We start from the raw sequence: 20705 nt of genomic DNA, 5'->3' as shown, positions 1-20705 counted from the left end.
GAACACACAGCAAGACAACGCATTGATTTGTCTGGTTTTGTTATGTTTTGTCCACTTGTTACCTTTATGGTGGTTAACATTGCCCAGACAACCAAGAACTGAGTGAACATCAACGTGGGCGTATTTCCTTCTAAAATCTGCCGTGTTCGTTTGTTACCAAGCCTTCTCTTGGCCAAAAGTATTTCTCTGATGTTTGTGCCGTGTATTGGAACCGAAACAGGGCAAGTAATCGGTATAGCAATGAGTGAAATGGAGAAAAAGTAAGCAAGTTGGACCTCTCTCTGCGAGCTATTTTGCGGCTGCGAGCTGATTCCTACAACAATGGCTCCGGAGCTTCACCCACTTCGGCACCTCACAAGCCTAATAGCCTCCATCTGAACAACACTGATATTCACAGACTGATCTTCACAAACATGGATATTCACTGATATTCACAAACATGGGCACCTCACAAACAGCACCGTGGCTCTGTAAAGGCCCGACCCGAACTCTCCCATCTTCCACGCTTCACAGTGGTAAGAATCTCCACGCGTCGCCACACAAGATATTTCCCGTTTATGGTTTCCTCAAATTTCTGAACTTGAATCTAAACACCGAGCACTACATAGGTACACAGGGCATTTTCGAGTCTTTGGTATATTGGTGTGTAGGCCTACCAACCCATCGTGGCCAACTGTTCCTATGTTTTTATACTTTTTTGTTGAGTGTTTTTGGTAATAAGAAACTGCCTGAGGAAAACACTGCGGAATAGAATATGGTCAGAGCGATTTTTATAAACCAACATAAAAATAGAAAGGTGTGTGACATTATTTATATGCTTATAATACTGTGTCCCTTCCCTTCCCTTATCATCTCATCCCCTACCATATCCCTTCCCTTCCCTTACCATCTTATCCTTTAACATATCCCTTTCCTTCCCTTACCATCTCGTCCCCTACCATGCCCCTTCCCTTCACTTCCCTCCCCTTCCCTTCCCTTACCATCTCATCCCCTACCATATCCCTTCCCTTCACTTCCCTCCCCTTCACTTCCCTCCTCTTCCCTTCCCTTACCATCTTATCCTTTAACATATCCCTTTCCTTCCCTTACCATCTCGTCCCCTACCATGCCCCTTCCCTTCACTTCCCTCGCCTTCCCTTCCCTTACCATCTCATCCCCTACCATATCCCTTCCCTTCCCTTACCATCTCATCCCCTACCATATCCCTTCCCTTCACTTACCTCCCCTTCCCTTCCCTTACCATCCTATCCTTTAACATATCCCTTTCCTTCCCTTCCCTTCCCTCCCCATCCCATTCCTTGCCATCCCATCCCTTGCTATCCTATCCCTTCCCTTACGGCCTTACCATCCCTTCCCTTCACTTCCCTTCCCTTAACATCCAATCCATCCTTTATCATATATATACGAAGGAGCGTTACAGATCAAAAGAAGAAGCTATACCAAGGAGCGTTACAGGTCAGAAGAAGAAGAAGAAGCTATACCAAGGAGCGTTACAGGTCAAAAGAAGAAGAAGAAGAAGATATACCAAGGAGCGTTACAGGTCAAAAGAAGAAGAAGAAGCTATACCAAGGAGCGTTACAGGTCAAAAGAAGAAGAAGAAGATATACCAAGGAACGTTACAGGTCAAAAGAAGAAGAAGAAGAAGCTATACCAAGGAGCGTTACAGGTCAAAAGAAGAAGAAGCTATACCAAGGAGCGTTACAGGTCAAAAGAAGAAGAAGAAGAAGCTATACCATTAATCTTTTATTTAAGACAGGTGACCGGACTGACCCAGCCAATTATCGCCCCATCTCACTAACATCGATTTCATGTAAAATTTTGGAACACATAATACACACACACATTATGAATCCCTCTGACGCAAACAACATCCATATACTGATTCTCAACACAGCTTTCGACCTAAACGCTTATGTGAATCGCAATTCATTACTACATATCACGACATTACGAGGCTACTTGACCGACGTGACATTAAACAAGCTGACACTATTTATTTAGATTTTGCCAAAGCCTTCGACAAAGTCCCGCACAAAAGACTGACATTAAAATTTAAATACTACGGTATTTCAGGACCTATTCTTCAGTGGATCACTGCATTTCTTACTAACCGGACTCAACGTGTTTTTCTTGACGGATCTTCATCTGACACTGTCCCTGTTTCTTCAGGTGTCCCACAATTAAGGCACCGTTCCAGGCCCCCTTCTTTTCCTCCTGTACATTAAGGATCTTCCACTGTCAACGCCTAACTCTTCCACTAGACTATTTGCCGACGATAGTTTACTGTTTAGAGCAGTAAAGACTACTGACGACTGCAGACTACTACAAAACGACTTGGACGCCCTCGAGCGGTGGGAGCGCACCTGGCAGATGCACTTCCGACCAGACATTTTTTTTTTTTTTTTACAACAAAGGAGGCAGCTCAAGGGCACACAAAAAAAAAAAACAATAATAAAAAAAAGCCCGTTAATCGCTGCTCCCATAAAAGAATCAGAAGAGGTGGCCAAAAGCAAGGTCAGATTCGGGAGGAGAGGTGTCCTGATACTCTCCTCTTGAAAGAGTTCAAGTCGTAGGCAGGAGGAAATACAGATGAAGGAAGTGTGTTCCAGAGTTTACCAGCGTGAGGGATGAAAGAGTGAAGATGCTGGTTAACTCTTGCATAAGGGGTTTGGACAGTATAGGGATGAGCATGAGTAGAAAGTCGTGTGCAGCGGGGCCGCGGGAAAGGGGGAGGCATGCAGTTAGCAAGTTCAGAAGAGCAGTCAGCTTGGAAATATCGATAGAAGATAGAGAGGCAACATCACGGCGGAATTTAAGAGGTAGAAGGCTATCAGTATGAGGAGGAGAGCTAATGAGACGAAGAGCCTTAGCCTCCACTCTGTCCAGAAGAGCTGTGTGGGTGGAGCCCCCCCACACGTGAGATGCATACTCCATACGAGGGCGGACAAGGCCCTATATGGATAGCAACTGCGCGGGGGAGAAGAACTGGCGGAGACGATACAGAACGCCCAACCTCGAGGAAGCTGATTTAGCGAGAGAGGTGATATGAAGTTTCCAGTTGAGATTTTGAGTTAAGGATAGACCGAGGATGTTTAGTGTTGAAGAAGGTGACAGCTGAGTGTTGTCGAAGAATAGGGGATAGGTGTTTGGAAGACATGTGCAAACTATTATATTCACCAGAGAACATAACCACATCCATCACACTTACACTCTCCACAAGTCAGATTTAGAATCAGTCCACACACACAAGTACCTTGGTATCCATCTCTCAACTAACTTAAAATTCAACACTCACGTAGACCACATCAGTGCCACAGCCAACAGAACACTGGGGTTCCTGAGGAGGAATTTACATAACTGCACACCTGACATTAAACACATAGCTTATGACACACTTGTGAGAACAACCCTGGAATACTGCTCCACGGTGTGCGATCCTTACACACACAGAAACATTGATAGGTTAGAACAAATCAACACCAAGTGTGTGTGTGTGTGTGTGTGTGTGTGTGTGTGTGTGTGTGTGTGTGCAGGCGGCTAGGTTCATTACAAACAATTACACTCGAACGCCTGGCATCACAACACGGATCAAACAACAAATAAACATGGAACCTCTTCACATACGCAGACAAGCACACAGACTTATACTTATGTACAAGATCACAAACACTCACATTGACATTGACCCACACACATACCTACACAAGGCAAACAGTCAACGTACTCCGGTACTCGTAACACACACATCCATAAATACCAAACATATCACACTAACACTGACGAATACAAGCACTCATACTTTCCACGCACCATACGTGACTGGAACAGTGTCCCTCAACAGATTTTAGACTGCGGTACAATAGACTCATTCAAAAAACAAATACACACTCACTTGTCACCACAACACACCAACAATTACACCTGATTCACTTCCCTCCCCTGCACACCCGGCTCCTCCGTCCCCCAAACAGCCAACACAAATATGCGTGTTATGCACCTAAACAGATCAAGGAGCGTTACAGATCAAAAGAAGAAGAGGAAGGAAGTCTCTGAGGAAGACTCATCATCATCGCTCCAGTCCAGTACCCAGGCCGAGACCAAGAGCTGTGGGGTTGCTGTGAGTCCAGACTACGAAAAATCGGAAACCGACGCCGCCACGCGGTTTGAAAAACTGTCTGGGTCTAACCGAAAAAAAACAGTAAAGTCATGGTGGAGGAAAGTAGTGGAGGGAGGCAAAAGAAGAGTAGAGCAACCTGCAAGAGGTGTGAGTTCAATGGAGTGGTTAACGAAGAAAGTTTGTGCAGAAATTGTGAAGAAGAAGAGAGAGCCGGCAGGGAGACCTGCAAGAGATGCGCCAAGAAGGTGCGGCACAACGAGCGTGGGCTGCAGTGTGACAGCTGCCAGGTGTGGCACCACGTCAAGTGTGAGCAGGTGGAGGATGGGGTGTACGAGGCGCTGAAGAGGCAGCAGGGCACCCTGTGGTTCTGCACACCCTGCAACCCCAAGGTAAGGCAGACCATTAGGGAGGCTGACCAGATCATGAAAGAAAACAAGGAGATGAAGAAAGAGCTGCATGGCCTGAAGGAGAAGAATGATCTGATGGTTAAGAAGATGGAAGAGATAGAAGAGAAGTGGAAGGAGAGGGAGAACAAGATGGAGGAGGAGAAGGGAGATCTTAAGGCAGAGCTGAGCAAGTGGAAGAAGATGAATGATAAATTGAAAGAGAATTTTGAGAGTTTTGAAGAGAAAATGAGGGTGAAAGAGGAGGAGATGGTGAGGAGAGTGACTGAGAGAGTGTTTGAGAACCTGGAAGAGAGGGAGGAAAGAGAAGAGAAAGAAGAATGTGATCATGTTTAATGTAAGGGAAAGCAGTAAGGATGATGCAAGAGAAAGGGAGATGGAGGACAAAGAGCTGTGTGAGTATGTGTTCAGGGACAAGCTTGGAGTGGAAGGAGCTCAGGTAGAAAAGGTGTACAGGCTGGGAGTGAGAGGGAGAGGGAGAGAGCGGCCACTAGTGGCATGTCTGAGTGACGTGTATGCAAAGTGGGGAGTGATTAAGAGAGGCAAAGAGCTGAGTTATGTACGAGAGGAAGAGATTAAAAACATCAGGATTGGTGTAGATAAAACAAAGAAAGAGAGAGAGGAAGATGCAGTGCTAAGGGAAGAGCTACTAGAGAAAAGAAGGGAGGGAGGCAAATGGATAATAAAGAAAGGCAGGGTTGTGAGGGTGGCAGAGCATCAAGGTAGGGAATGAGATGGGGAAAGAGGGGAAAGAAAAGGAGAGGGGGAAGTATTTGCAGCAGTGAAAGTTTTGAATGTGCAGGGGTTAACTAAAACTAAGGGGAAGGAAGTGGAGGAATTAGTTAAGGGCAATAGTATAGTTTGTTTAACGGAAACCCAGAAAAAGTGTAGGGAGGTTAATTTTGGCGATAATTTTGAAGTCTTAGACAATATGAGAGAGGAAAAGGACACAAGGGGAGGAGGACTAATGATTATTTACAGAAAAGGAAAAGGTACAACTTTATGTAAAATAGAAACAAAATGTAAGGATGTATTACACACAATAGGTAAAATAGGAAAATGGGAGGTTAGATTAGTGTTAGTATACTTTAGTGTTAGTGATGTAGAGAGAAACAAGGAAATAACACAAGAAATAGAAAAAATAATAGAGGAAAACCCAGAGCCTTTGATGATAATGGGTGACTTCAATGGACATGTGGGGTTCAAGGGAACACAAAAAGTAAACAGGAATGGGGAAGTGATTATACAATGGATGGAAAAATATGGATTGATTATGTTAAATGATGACGAGAGGTGTGAGGGAGAAGTGACATGGAGCCGAGATGGACAACAGAGTGTAATAGATTATGTATTAGTGACAGACAAGGTGTACAATAGGTTCCATAAAATGAGGATAGATGAAAAAAAGGAAGAATATGACCTTTCAGACCATAACCTGATAGAGGTGGAATTAAGGGTAAAAGAAGAAAAGAGGAGTTCAAGAAAAGGATTGGATTGAGAGGGAGTACTATAAAACAGATAAATCATCACTAGAAAACTTTAGGAAAAAGCTAGAAGAAAGTGTGACGAGGAATAAGGTGGACAGTATAGGAGAACTGGAGAAAAAAATGAAAGAAACAGCAGATGCAGTGCTAAAAAGTGTATATAGAAGAAGAGAGAAAAAGCTAGGGGACGGCGAGGAACCAGCATGGATAAACGAGGAAATAAGGAAAGAAATAAAAGAAAGAAAGAGGTTAAACAGAAATAGGAGAAATGCAAAATGCAAAGAAGAGGAAGAAAGGTGGCAAAAATTATATGTAGAACAAAGAACAAAGGTACAATTAAAGATAAGGAAGGAAATGTACAAACAAGAGGAGAAGATAACAAAGGAAATTAAGGATAAGAAAGATGGAGGGAAAAAGATGTGGGAGTATATAAGAATACTTAAAGGGGAAAAGGTTAAGGATAAAGACACTTTAAGGATATATTATATGGGGAGGACGGAGTGGAGCTGGAGAGAGGAAAGGTGGGGGAGGAAGTAAAAGGTTTTTGGAGTGGAGTGTACAGAAAACATGGAAATGATATAAAGGAAGTTTGGAACACAGAGAAGAGAGAGGAGTATGTGAGTATGAACAGGTAAAAAGGACATAGAGGAAAACCAGGCTGTAAGGTTGGAGGATATTAATGAGCTGAGGGCAGTGGGGTGGCAGCACACTGAAAAATGTGGACTAGAAGTGAGAGAACACATGGAAATGACAAGAAGGGTGAAGGGGGGATTCATCTATCTGGAAGAAGAAAGCATAAGGGAAGATAGAGTAATTAAATGTATCAATAGAATGAAGAATAAAAAAGCAGTTGGAACAGACAAAATAAAGCCAAAAATGTACAAAGAATTTGCAAAAAGTAAAGTATTACGGGAGGTGTTGGTTGAAGACCTTGGGGCAGTATTAGAGACAGGGAGGATACCAGAGGGATGGAGGGACTCGAGGACAGTCATGTTACCAAAGAAGTGTAGACCAAAGGTTAAAGAACTAAGGCCAATAGCTCTGACAAATGTAGGGTACAAGCTAATGATGGCTGTGATTAGAACTAGCCTGGAAGACCACATTAGGATAAATGGTATAGGTAAGGATACACAGGCAGGATTCACAGAGGGAAGCCGGATAGAAAACAACCTATTTATTCTAAGATATTGTGTAGAAGGAGCATATAAGATGAGGAAACCATTGATAGTAATCTCGATAGATTTTGCAAAGGCCTGTGATAGTGTAAGAAGAGATAAGTTAATAGAAGTTTTAAAGGATAGCAAGGTAAACCCAGATATAATTAACTTCATAGCAAGAGTTTATGTAGGAGATAGAACTAAGATAGAGATAGATAAAGAAGAGGAGGAGATAGAAATAGAAGTGACCAGTGGGATTAGACAGGGATGTACTGCCTCAACTACACTGTTTAAGATGATTACTTTTAAAATAATTCAGGAGCTAGAGGAGCTAGAATGTGGGTACAAAGATGATGCATTCAGGATTACCTCACTCTTCTTTGCAGATGATGGCATGCTTTTGGCAAATAGTGTAGGGGAAGCAGTACAGGTGATAGAGAAGATGGAGACTATAGCTAAAGAATATGGACTAGAAGTAAATAAGCAGAAAAGCAATATTATCATTTTTAATATGGAAAACAAACCAGAAAATATAGGGGGCATTAGTGTTGGGGATAGAATTAAATATTTAGGAATAATAGTCAATGACAAGAGGAACTGTTTTCAAATACAAAAGGAAGAAATGTTCAGGAAAGCGAGAAGGCTAGCAAATATGACATACAATGTAATTGAAAAGAGCTGTTCAAGAATGTTAATAGGAAAGACTTATTGGAAAAATGTTGCGCTGCCATCCATCCTGTATGGGGTAAATATAATAAACATAACAAAGACAGACATAAAAAAGTTGCAGAGGATAGAGAATGGGGTGTACAGGAAGATTTTGAGGGCACCAATGTATGCACAGGAAGCAGCACTCCGGGGGGAGATAGGAAGCTCCAGTGTTAAAAACAGGATAAGGGAGGGACAGTGGAAGTACCTTACGTATGTTCTTGTGGAAGGAAACGATTTGGTGAGAAGGGTGGGAGAGGAGATGATAGAGAAGAGACAAAGTAGGTGGGTGAAAGATTTGTTGAATGAACTGAGAGCAACAGAGGGACTGAGTGTGAGTGTGAGGAATGAGACAAAGGAGAGTATAAAGCAGAGAATGAGAGAGGTGGATACAAGAGAGTGGAAGAGGCAAATGAATGAGAAAGCAAGCCTTAAGATATATAGAAAATGGAGACAGGAGTTGGGAGGACAAGAGGAGGTATACACCAACAACCAAGCCTCAGAAGTGCTATTCAGATGCAGGACAAACAACATGCAACTAAAAGACAGAAACAGACACCGGCAAGAGGAAACCAAGTGTGACATGTGTGAAGCTGAAAACGAAGACCTGCGACACTTTCTGCTCTGGTGCCCGGCCTATGCAGAGGAAAGAATAAAGTGCGTGAGGCTGCAACAGCCTTACGAGGAAGAAGAGGACGACACCACTGGAAAATTTTTATTTGAAAATGAACACACCGAACAAACGAAAACAACAGTACACAAGTTTTGGACAATAAGAGAAAAAAGAATGAAAGAAAAAGAAAAATAATAGACCCAGACAGTAGACACATCAGGAAGTGCCGTTACAAAGGCAAAACTCCCGACCGACTACTACTACTACTACTGGGTAGGCCGTCTGGGGAGCGCAGCGAGGATGAGACCCATCAAGTATGATGTCATCCGTGAGGTTTGGAAGGGTGTGGCTGTCCCGAGCATTATGTATGGAATGGATGTGATGACATGGAACGAGAGTGAGATAGAGAAACTGGAAGTGGGGCAGAATAGGGTAGCAAGAATGGCACTGAATGCACCAAGGCATGCTTAGGGCGCGGTTTCGCCGAGCGGTTTCGCCGCTTTTGCGATAACACACACAAACCAATGGGAGGTGTCACACTAGCGCGGCAGCCGCCCACCACCGTAGCATGCTACAGCAGAACCGCCCTGCCGCCCTGCCGCTTCCCGCCGCGATTGAGGAAAAAGCACACACAGTTCAATGCACGTGGCCACACTGAGCGGTTTCGCCGCGCGGCTGACCACCATGTTCGACATTGATTTGTTTATTCAATGCGTTCAAGAGAGGCCAGCTCTCTGGGAGAAAAGTTCAAAAGAGTATTCCGATAAAAATAAGAAAGTAAAATCATGGTTTGAGATTGGAGGAATAATTTACAAAGACTGGCCTGATTTGGAGTTATTGGAGAGAGAGAAGAAAAGTAAGACAATATTTCTTTTTATTTCCTATATTTAGTGAGAAATTTCATTAGGTACATATGTTTAACACACTGTGCGTATTTAGCAGAGCTGGGCACATCCGATCATCAATCCGATCGTCCGATCTTCCAATCTGATCGGAACAGCAATCGGCGATCGGAATGCAAAGATTGGATCATCTTTGCAAAAAGTAATCGGACTGTGGAGATTGGAACTTCACAAACTAACTTCCGATCACCGATCACATAAAAAAAGACTGTGGTCAACGTTGTCATGGCAACAAGTGACTGCAGACATTTTGAAATCTCACTACTCACTTCTTACAATTATTTTTATACAAGTTGCTAAATAGTTTCTTCAATAAGCGTATTTATTTATAATATTAAGCGATAATTATTGATCGTTGATTTGTTTAATCCTGGTAAGGTATCGTGAACGAAACGCACAGGCGCAAAGTTACTTTATTTACTTGGCGCTCACTCCATTAATTAACCCAGCTAAACCGACTAACCGCTGTACCTGGTGAGGGACAAACGCATTTTTATATAATCTAAGGCTTTACCTTCTAACTAGAGTAATTCATGTATGTGAATATGACTAGGCTATATGTTACTATAGTGACGTAATCTATCGACTCTAAAGCTGCGTCCACACTAGGACTCACGAGGCGACTCTTGCACCGCCTCGCCAGTCATTGTTATTCTTGTAATATTTATTTTTCACCTGCCAGATGCAGGGGTGCTGTTTCAGAATATTGTTAAGCCGGACGTATTACTTGGGTTCAGTGTCGCCGTCAAGAGACTCCGTGGGAGGGAGATATGTAAAGACCTTGCACAGCTTCAGCAGTTTAATATTCTTCCTAAGTAGTACAATTCACTCTTGACTCTTCACTGGCCACTAGCTTACTATGACTGGGACTGTCTCCTCTCGCCCTCTTCTCCTATATATATCCAGAACAGTACAGTCTAGAACGTTACAGTATATTTTAGGTCATACAAGAACATGTAGCAAAAATATGTGCGAGTTGGCAACACTTCCCGCCTGGCGCCTGGCCGTTAGTTCCGCGGGGCGCAAACGGGGCCTTGCTCCCCGCCCCCCTGCTCGCTCCTCCCGGAGCCTTCTAGAGGCCCATAGACGCCGGGGGAACCTTCCAGCACAACACTATCCCCCCCTCTTAATTGTGATCATCGCGATCACACACTTAACTATATACAAACATAAGAGAATTAATCAAAAACATAATAATCGTCGTATCGCTGTGGATGCCTGCGTTGTCTCTGTCTTCTGCTCGGTGCCTCCTGCGCGTCTGTCTCCTGGTGTGCCTCGTCGTCGTCCGCTTCTTGGGGTGTCCCTGGAACATCTGCCGAAGCCGGGAGGTTATATCCCTCGGCTGAAAGGTCCAGAAGACCTATGCCGTCGTCGACCTCCTCTCGGTCCTGGATGTCCCTTGCGTTTTCGTCGGCTGCTGGGTGTCTGTAGTTGTTCCAGTTGTAGTTTCCCGGACCGTGGTACCTCCATAGCCGGTTGACGTGGACAACTTTCGGCTTGGTCCTTTCCGTTCTCCGGATTCGGTAAGTCACGTCGGAGAGGTGTTCTAGCACAGTATAAGGGCCTTCCAAGGGGCTCTGTAACTTCGGAGACTGTTCTTTCTTCCACTGCGGGTTGTAAAGCCAGACTTGGTCTCCTTTCTTGAAGTCAACGTGGCTTGCCCTCATATTGTAACCGCGCTTCATGGCCTCCCCGGAGAACTTCAAGGCACCTCGGACTTGATGGTGCACCTCTTCCAGCCGTTCCTCTAGATGACGGGCAAAACTGGAGGCGTCCCTTGGAAGGTTTTCCCCAGGAGGCCTTCCTGTCAGTAGGTCCACCGGCAATCGCAGCTCACGTCCAAACATCAGCTTTGCCGGTGAATACCCCGTAGTCTCGTGGGCGGCAGACCTGTAGGCCATGAGGAGCGCAGGCAGCTTCTGATCCCATGAAGACTGATCATTGTTGCACTGCTTGGCCAACTCCTGGCCCAACGTCCAATTAAACCTCTCCACCATTCCATCTGACTGTGGGTGCAGAGGGGTGGTTCGGGTCTTCTTGATACCCAGAAGCCTGCAGCACTCAGCAAGGACTGTTGACTCAAAATTCCTTCCCTAGTCGGAATGGAGCTCGTTAGGCACACCGAAGCGACAGAAGAACTCCTCCACCAAAACCTTAGCGATGGTAGTGGCTTCCTGGTCAGGGATGGCGTAGGCTTCCGGCCACTTGGTGAAATAATCCATTGTGACGCAGATGTACCTATTTCCGTTCGTCGTCAGAGGCAAGGGTCCTGCTATATCCACTGCCACCCGTTCCATGGGGGCTCCAACCTGGTATAGTTGCAATGGGGCACGGTAACGCTTCTTGGGGCCCTTCTTTGCACAGCACAGCTCACACGCGTGACACCATTCTTCCACGTTCTTCCTCATGCCAACCCAGTAGAACCTTTGGCACAGGCAACTCAGTGTCTTCTTTACCCCAAGGTGTCCGCTGGTGATGCTGTCGTGCATTTCTTTCAAGACGCCTTCCCGGGACTTCATAGGTAGCACCGTGGACCAGTAGTGGTCAAGACCATCATGAGAGACCCAGTGTCGCTGCAACACCCCGTTGTCCACCCGAAGAGTGTCCCACTGAGTCCAGTAATTCTTGGTGGTAGGGCTTTCTCTCGAGATTACTTCCCACCCAGGTCGCGTTGACGACTGACTCAGCCACTCCATAATTGGTCTCAGATCTCGGTCCTCCCGTTGCAGTTTTCCCAAGTCTTCCCATGGCACCTCCGCTGTCTGTTCCACTGTAGTGCAGCGGCACATATTCAGGACGCTTTCCCTCTGGAGGCAATGTTGACACTCAGGTAGGCAGGGGCGCCGGCTCAAGCTGTCCGCGTTACCGTGTGTTAGCCCAGATCGGTGCACAATAGTGTAGTGATGCTGCTCTAGTTTACCTATCCAGCGAGCAAGCTGGCCCTCAGGGTTTTTCAGTGATTTCAGCCACCGCAATGCAGCGTGATCCGTGCGGATGGTGAAAGTTGCACCGTACAGGTAAGCATGGAAAAAGTCAAGGCTCTTGACTACTGCCAGGAGTTCTTTCCGGGTCACACAATAGTTTTTCTCGGCTGGGGTGAGCTTCTTGCTGAAGTAGGCCACAACCCGTTCCATGTCGGCACATGCCTGGGACAGCACTCCACCAATCCCCTCATCACTGGCATCACAATCCAGTATAAAAGGCTTAGAGCGGTCTGGGTAGGTGAGTACGGACGAGCTGATGAGGGCCTCCTTGAGCTTCTCAAAGGCAACCTGAGTTTCCGCTGTCCACTCAAACTTGCGCCCCTTCTTCGTCAGGAGGTGCAGTGGTGCAGCAATCGTAGCGAAGCCTTTCACAAACCTGCGGTAGTATGAGCACAACCCGAGGAAGCTCCGCAGCTCCTTCACGTTGGTGGGTGTCGGCCAATCCCACAGCCACCTTCTCAGGATCAGTGCGTACTCCAGCCTCGCTCACGATGTGTCCCAAGATTTGGACCTCCTTTTGGAATAGGCAGCATTTCTTGGGCTGAGTTTAAGGTGTGCAGCTCTAAACCGGGAGAAAACCTCTGATAGCCTTTCCATCTCCTGCTCGAAGGTCTGGCCAAAGACAATCACGTCGTCGAGGTAGATGAGTGCCGTCTTCCAGTGAAGTCCTTCCAGCACCCTCTCCATCAGCCGCTCGAACTTGGCCGGCGCGTTGCACAGGCCAAAGGGCATGACCTTAAACTGCCACAGGCCTTGACCGTAGGAGAAGGCTGTTTTTTCTTTGTCCTGCTCCGACATTTTGACTTGGTGATACCCAGACTTCATATCTAGTGTTGAAAACTACTTGGAGCCCACCAAAGCGTCGAGCGTGTCGTCGATCATTGGGAGTGGGTATGAATCCTTGATGGTGAGATCGTTGAGGGCTCGGTAGTCCACGCAGCACCTGAGGGAACCGTCCTTTTTCCTGACGAGCACTACGGCAGATGACCACGGGCTGCTGGACCGCTCGATTAACCCCTGTTGCCGGAGATCATCCATCTCCTTGCGACGGGCTGGTGCCATCCTTCGAGGAGCTTGCTTCACTGGGCGGTGGCTACCTGTGTCGATGTGGTGCTCTACCAGGTCCGTACACCCCAAGTCCAGGTCTCCTGTGGAAAACACATCTGCATTCCTCACGAGAAGCTCCCTGAGCTGTTCCACTTGGGGCTCCTCTAGACACTTGGAGCTCCTGTCAAACAGATCGCGCAGGTAGTCGGGCAGCTCCTCCTGGGGCTTCGTCAGGGTTCTCCTGCAGACACAGGTTCTCGGTTTCTGGTCGATCTCTTGGCACAACCCCACCATGGTCCCTTGTTTTCTTTTCTTTGGGCTGAAGGAGACATTGGCCACGACGACAGGCACTTCCGCTGCAGCAGGGTCTACCAAAGTACTGCCTACAATCACCCCGTTTTCTACCGGGCATCGACTTCCACTCTCTACCACACACAGACTAGCCGGGGGGACACCCGTAATTTGACAGGGTAACAGCATCTCTGACCTCGGAGGAATAATGGTGGTGCGCTTGACCGTCACTGGCAGGCCCTCCTTGTGCACAGTCGTCAGTGGCACCCTCCTTCCTCCTACAGTCAGCTGCTTAGCGCGAAAGTCCAGCTCGCACCTGTGGGAGACAAGATAATCCATACCTAGGATGCAGGGGTCGTCCATGTCAGCCACGTACACAGAGAGGGACTCTTCCTTCCCTCCGAGCTCAAACTTCACGTTCACTGGGCCTCTGAGCTCTGCATAGTGTCCAGTGACTCCGCACAGTCGATTCGACGTCTTAGGAAGCCGACGATGACTCACCACGTCAGACCGCATCAATGTGCGTTTCGAGCCTGTGTCGACGACCACAGGCCACAACACTCCATCAACCTTGCCCTCCACTTGGCAGCTCGTCATGGTGGTTCTCCTCCACATTGATATCTTCGGGGCATGTACAGGACAGACTGGTCATTGCCCCCGTGAACCAGTCCTCCTTAGTTTCCCGAGTGGTGGTCCCTCGCCGGGGGCACATTTTTCCGACACTCATTTTTCAAGTGCCCCTTTTCTCCACAGGTCCAGCACTTGGGTCCTTCTCTGGGCTTCTTCCTAGTGCCACCTTCATATTCCTTTTTTCTTTTATAGCATTCGTTCTCCTTGTGCCCAACCTTCTCGCAGTACCAGCACGTTCCTTGGAACCTGTCTGTGTCGCTGACAGCGCCCTTTCGTGCCCTAAAGCCAGAAGTCGAGTCGTCCCTGAAACTTGACAAGCTAGACCTAACAAAGGACTTAAACTCCATGGCACGTGCCAGAGCTTCCTGCATTGATGTTGGCTTAGCTTGGTTCACTTGTATCTTCAGCTGAGGGCTGTCCAGGGCATCGATGAATTGATCACGCAGCAAAACCGTCAGCAGGTCAGGGGTGGCACCTGGGTATGCCTTGTGCCCCATGCTCTCCAGGTCCTGAGCGAGTTCCTGAAGAGACTCGCCGCGCCTCCTGTTGCGGGTTCTGAACCTAACCCTGAAGAGCTCGTTCTGGTGCTTGGTCCCATATCGTTGCTCCAGCGCCTGTGCCAGCCCGCTGTAGCTGCCCTTTGTCGCATTGTCGAGCTGAGCAAGGACCTCCAGCACCGCCCCCTTCAGAGAGGGGCCAGCTGTACCGCGCACTCTTGGTCATCCCATCCGTTCCGAGCTGCCAACAGCTCAAACTGAGCGCGGTAAGCCTCCCAGGAGACCTTGCCATCAAACTCCTGAGGCTTCTTTCTAACAGGCGAACCCAGCAGACTCATGGGGCTGGCGGAACTTCTTGCGTGGATAAACTCAGGCGAAACAGGGCTCAAACTACCCCGGACTTGCGTAGGAGAAGCATCTTGGGTACAACTAGCCCCTGCAGACACTGGCTGTCCGTTTCCAGCCAAGCAGTCTTCAAGGGCCTTCACTTTGTCACTTACTTCTAATATTTCTTTGTGTGTTGTCTCCCGTACCACCTCCATCTCTTGTTGAAGATTTGTGTGTTCTTTCTCCACTTCTATCAGGCGTTGTCCCAAGTTCGTGGTCACATCAGTCATTTCTCTGCGCACTGACTCACTTTCATCTTGTACTGCTTTTAGCTGTAGCTGTAATCCTGTGAAGCGATCTTCTAGCTGTTCTTTGAGTTCTTGGAGTGTTCCTTCTTGTTGTTGCTGTGCTCTTTCTTGTTGTTGCTGTGCTCTTTCTTGTCGTTCTTTGAGTTCTTGGAGTGTTCCTTCTTGTTGTTGCTGTGCTCCTTCTTGTTGTTCTTTGAGTTCTTAGAGTGTTCTTTCTTGTTGTTGCTGTGCTCTTTCTTGTTTCTCCACCTGTAGTCTCAAGGCTTCCAAAAGTTCAGTCAATATGTAATCCCTCTGGGCAGCTTGGGAACGAGTCTCCATGGCGAAAAAAAACAAATGGCTACACTCCTGACACCAATGTTAAGCCGGACGTATTATTTGGGTTCAGTGTCGCCGTCAAGAGACTCCGTGGGAGGGAGATATGTAAAGACCTTGCACAGCTTCAGCAGTTTAATATTCTTCCTTAGTAGTACAATTCACTCTTGACTCTTCACTGGCCACTAGCTTACTATGACTGGGACTGTCTCCTCTCGCCCTCTTCTCCTATATATATCCAGAACAGTACAGTCTAGAACGTTACAGTATATTTTAGATCATACAAGAACATGTAGCAAAAATATGTGCGAGTTGGCAACACTTCCCACCTGGCGCCTGGCCGCTAGCCCCGCGGGGCGCGAACGGGGCCTTGCTCCCCGCCCCCCTGCTCGCTCCTCCCGGAGCCTTCTAGAGGCCCATAGACGCCGGGGGAAGCTTCCAGCACAACAATATCAATCATTATATGAGTGTTGCCCCGAGTTCACTCAACGTTGTCCTCAACGTTTTCAGCTTTGATCTGAAAGCAGCACGCAGCTGATGTTGCCACGTTCAAGCCTCCTGCCCCAGAAATACCTCTCGCCAGAATGGACATGTTTCCGGTCAACATGTTTATTTTAAATTCTGTCTGTATGGATAAAATAGGACATAAATTCAGCTATGGTGCTATTTTTTCTTCATGTAAAATAGTAAATGTTGTATAAAATATGGATTAAAGTTGAGGAAAAATCACGTGACCTGGAAATGGGTGCTGATTGGTCGTGACGTCACGATGCAGTCAGCAGGCCGCCAACTTTGTGTTACTCCGAGATTTCGTGTTGTGGTGTATGTTTCTAGTGGCTAGCATTGCGTGGAGACGTAACCCGCAGTCGTTGGTAATTCGTGCCAATGTGCAAGAGTAAATATAGTGTTGTGCTGGAAGCTTCCCCCGGCGTCCATAGGCCTCTAGAAGGCTCCAGGAGAAGCGAGCAAGGGGGCGGGGAGCAAAGCCTCGTCCGCGCCCCGCGGGGCGCGGCCAGGCGCCAGGCGGGAAGTGTTGCCAACTCGCACATACTTTTGCTACATGTTCTTGTATGATCTAAAATATACTGTAACATTCTAGACTGTACTGTTCTGGATATATATTGGAGAAGAGGGCGAGAGGAGACAGTCCCAGTCATAGGAAGCTAGTGGTCAGTGAAGAGTCAGAGTGAAGTGTACTACTAAGGAAGAATATTAAACAACAGAAGTTGTGCAAAGTGTTTACATATCTCCCTCTCACGGAGTCTTGTGACGGCGACACGGAACCCAAGTAATACGTCCGGCATAACAATATATATATATATATATATATATATATATATATATATATATATATATATATATATATATATATATATATATATATATATATATATATATATATATATATATATATATATACATATGGATAAAAGTACTCCACGTAAGATATTTCTGTCTGTGTTAGTGAATCCTGCAGTAATTCTTTTAGTTTCCCCTCGGACTAGCTTTTCATCGTGAACTCAACTATTCTCTCTACTGTCACGTCATCTATTTATACAATATTGGTCTGCATTAATTTTCTTCTTATTCATTTTCAGGCATTGATTCTCTCTCTCTGATGTTCCAGAGCCATTGTTTTCTCTAGGTTAGGCTAGGTAAACTTCCATAATACTAATATAAATTCAACCTTGATTATTCTCTATAGTTCCCCCTCGGACTAACTTTTAATCGTGAACTCAACTATTTTCTGCAGAGCAGAGGCGAATCGGTTGATTTCACTCCCATTTTAATAATATAGCATATTTCCAACACTCTTAAGGTGTTCTGTAAGCACCTATAACATACCTGTTGGGCGCAGTTTGGAGCTGGAGTGGCCATAGCTGATGTAAAAACAATGGACACAACACTGGTACTGTCGTCTGCTGTACTCCGCTTCAGCCTGATGACGTCACGAGCTAATGGTGGCTTCTCCCCGTGAGATGAGAAGAATTTGTGATATCTCTCCAATATCCAGTCAACTAGCGATTTATAGGACGTAATATGTGCACTACGTTATCATTGGTACGTGGCACAATGCATTTCTAGGCTCTTCCCAGAACCGGAAACATGTCCATTGCCTGCAGCGGCCTCATGCCCGTCCGTATTCTATTGTTTTTGTGAGTCCAGGGGCATACACGAGTCGCCTCATGAGTCGCCTCGTGAGGCCTAGTGTGGACGCGGCTTAAGGTGTGGTTCCCACTATTCCGTTTTCACGGATCCGTCGACCGTCGGCGACGTCATCGACGGCGGGGACAGTGGGAACCGGGGTCCACCCGGGCCCGTGCGTTGAGCTCCGTCGGCCCAGGCAGAGATGAATCCAAGTTAACTTTTGGGTTCGTGACGGGGGCGGTGGTGGCCCATCCAGTGACGTTGAATATTCTACATATGAAAATATGAAATCCAAGTACAGTCAAGTCGCGTATGACGCGGATTCGTAAGGCCTATATATTGGGCACCCTGGCCAAAGCACTGATAGCTGAGATGGGGTCAGGGTTGCCAGGTTTACTCAGGGACTTGATACCAAATACTTCAATTTTAAATACCAGCTTAACTTTTCCAATACCAAACTAATAATATAACATTTATGTTTTCGTAATTCTTGTTTCCACTCGGTGTGAGAAGTACGACCAGATTCATAGGAACCTTTCCACTTCGACATAGTGATACCTTCACAGTTAAGAGCCGGCAACTAACCGGAGGCGGGAGGTGGTGTGTCGCTGCGTTGTGCGTATCTGTACGAGACGTGCATGTCTCTTTACGAGACTTATACACGTCTCGATACTCTCGTACAAAAAAGCGTGTTAACCGGAGGGTATGAGAGGGGGAGGAATAGGGTAGGGACGGCCTGGCGAGGAAATTAAAAGAGTTGTCGGGGGTCGCTACTTGTATGGCCGTAACTAATGACTATTTATCCGTTGCCTTTTAATACTAATCCTGGTGTCTCTGGTTTGCAGGGTGACGGTGAAAATTGAAGGATGCAGCACAGGTAAAAATTCACCCCGAACGTTCCAACTAAGATATGAAAATATTAAACTTTTAAATACTATAAAAAAATAGTTGGTTATTGGGGAGCTTGAACTGTCTATGTACGTTTTTTTTGGGGGGTGGTGGTGTAAGGGGATGTATAAGTGGAAGTATTCCTTTATTTTTTATTTTTTTATAGTTCAATACCAAATTTCATTCGTTTCATTACCAAATTTGAGTCCAATACCAATCACACTGCTTCAATAACAAATGGCAACCGTGGCCTTCAAAGATTGCTCCCCCCCCCTATAGAGGTTTTGCAGTGACGTCACGAAATAGCGTCGTCTGCACCTTGTGCGTCGTCTGCAAATCCGCTGGTGGTCACCTCCCCAGCAGAGTGAGCAGACGCACCGCGTGTGCCTCATCCCTAAGTCACTACCCGCGGGCAAATGGCAGGACCTTCAGCATCATTTGTGTTAAGTGATTACGCGAGATCGCTTGCGAATGCTGCGAAGCTAAATACATCGAAAAAATCAGTGCTTTTGGAGGAGGAGACTGGCAGACTGGCTGTCAAGCTGGCTGGGTGGTTGACTGGTGGGTTGATTGGAAACGAAGTTACGGCGTCGTATCTGCTTAAGGCGCCGCAAGTCCGGCTGTAGCGCTTCCGCTGGTATACTCAAAACACCGGCGCGGCCATTTTGAGGAGAGTTGCGGCGCCGCAGGTTAAGGCGGGTGTGGGCCGCCCTAAGTGAGTTACGGCCTCCTCTCCCTGCACGCCTTCGCTGCTACGAGTGGAACATACAGCCTTCATACAGGTATGAAATGCATATAAACAATGTTTACGTAGTTATACTACTTATACAACTGTAAGAAGTGAATGAACTACCAGTAAGATGTTTCGTAATACAGTAACTAGGAAGTTTGGTGAAAACTTGTGAGAGGGCTTCCCACTGCCTCTTGCAATGATACATTTTTTTATGTGGAGTTGCAAAGAACTAGTAAGTAGATAGGTATGTTGCCATGTTCCTATGCACTCATACTTTATGGACAGCATCACAATTGAAGACGTGGTAAATATGCATGCAGTTTACGCGCACGACACCATTTCCTCATATTTGCCTTCCTAAAGCCTACAAACTTAGGGATCCACCCTCCATCCTTCGCAACGTAGTATCTTGCACGCGCGCGTGGGTGAGCAGGGACATCACTGTGTTGCAAGTGTTATTTATATATACCATAGTGCTGATAAATGTTAATGGTAACTTTTCACAAAAATGGTGTTATAGCTTGCATATAGAATACAGCATAGTCTGAATGTCTGAGGTTATGAACAAAGGTAGGTTAGGTTTGTGTCAGTGCTATTAGCATTAGTAGCTCCTCTTCCGAAAAGTTCGGCCTCCTTTTCTTCGTAGGGGGCAAGGTAGGGGGTGAGGAGAGAGGCTCCATTGTCGTGAGAGTGTGGGCACCGCGGGAACGTTCGCACAACAGCTGATTTGTGTTTATATCCCGCGATTGGTCGACGCTTCCTATTTGCCTACTAGAACTTGCCCCTGATTGGCCACCGAGATGCAGCCGCCTTGCAGCGGCGCGCGCCCTAAGGCCCCCTTACGGCGGCCTTAAAGAGTTTTGAGTATGGGAAAGGAATGCAGAGATACGGCGCCGTAGCGCGGCCATCGCCAACGGCGCCTTGGTGAAGTTAAGGCAGCGCGCGGGCCTTAACTTACGGCCCTTCTCAGAATCCGCCCCCTGGCCGATCTGTTGCTGATCAGTGATGCCCAGGTAGGCCCAGGTAGGTAGCACAGGCAGGCAAACAGGTGAGGGCAAGTGACGACAGGTGAGGGCAGGTGACGGAAAGTCACCTTACACAACGCACTCGTCACTTACCTGCGTACACTTATATACTCCACTCAGCACTGAG

At 46.8% G+C, this 20705-nt stretch overlaps 1 protein-coding gene across 1 annotated transcript in view; it reads left to right on the top strand.

Annotated features, from left to right (window-relative positions):
- The window catches only part of LOC126988324 (merozoite surface antigen 2-like), a 32322-nt gene extending 13527 nt beyond the window's left edge, over positions 1-18795 (top strand). The window contains exons 5-7 of the mRNA XM_050846381.1: positions 4006-4117; positions 4363-4506; positions 18778-18795. Coding sequence (XP_050702338.1) covers positions 4006-4117; positions 4363-4506; positions 18778-18795 — 274 coding nt within the window. The remainder of the gene's footprint in view (positions 1-4005; positions 4118-4362; positions 4507-18777) is intronic.
- Positions 18796-20705: the final 1910 nt, after the last annotated feature.

This window comes from Eriocheir sinensis, chromosome 69 (genome assembly GCF_024679095.1).
Source record: "Eriocheir sinensis breed Jianghai 21 chromosome 69, ASM2467909v1, whole genome shotgun sequence".
NCBI lineage: Eukaryota > Metazoa > Arthropoda > Malacostraca > Decapoda > Varunidae > Eriocheir > Eriocheir sinensis.
Note: the sequence above shows the minus strand (reverse complement) of the source record. Positions and strands in the feature narration are given on the sequence as shown.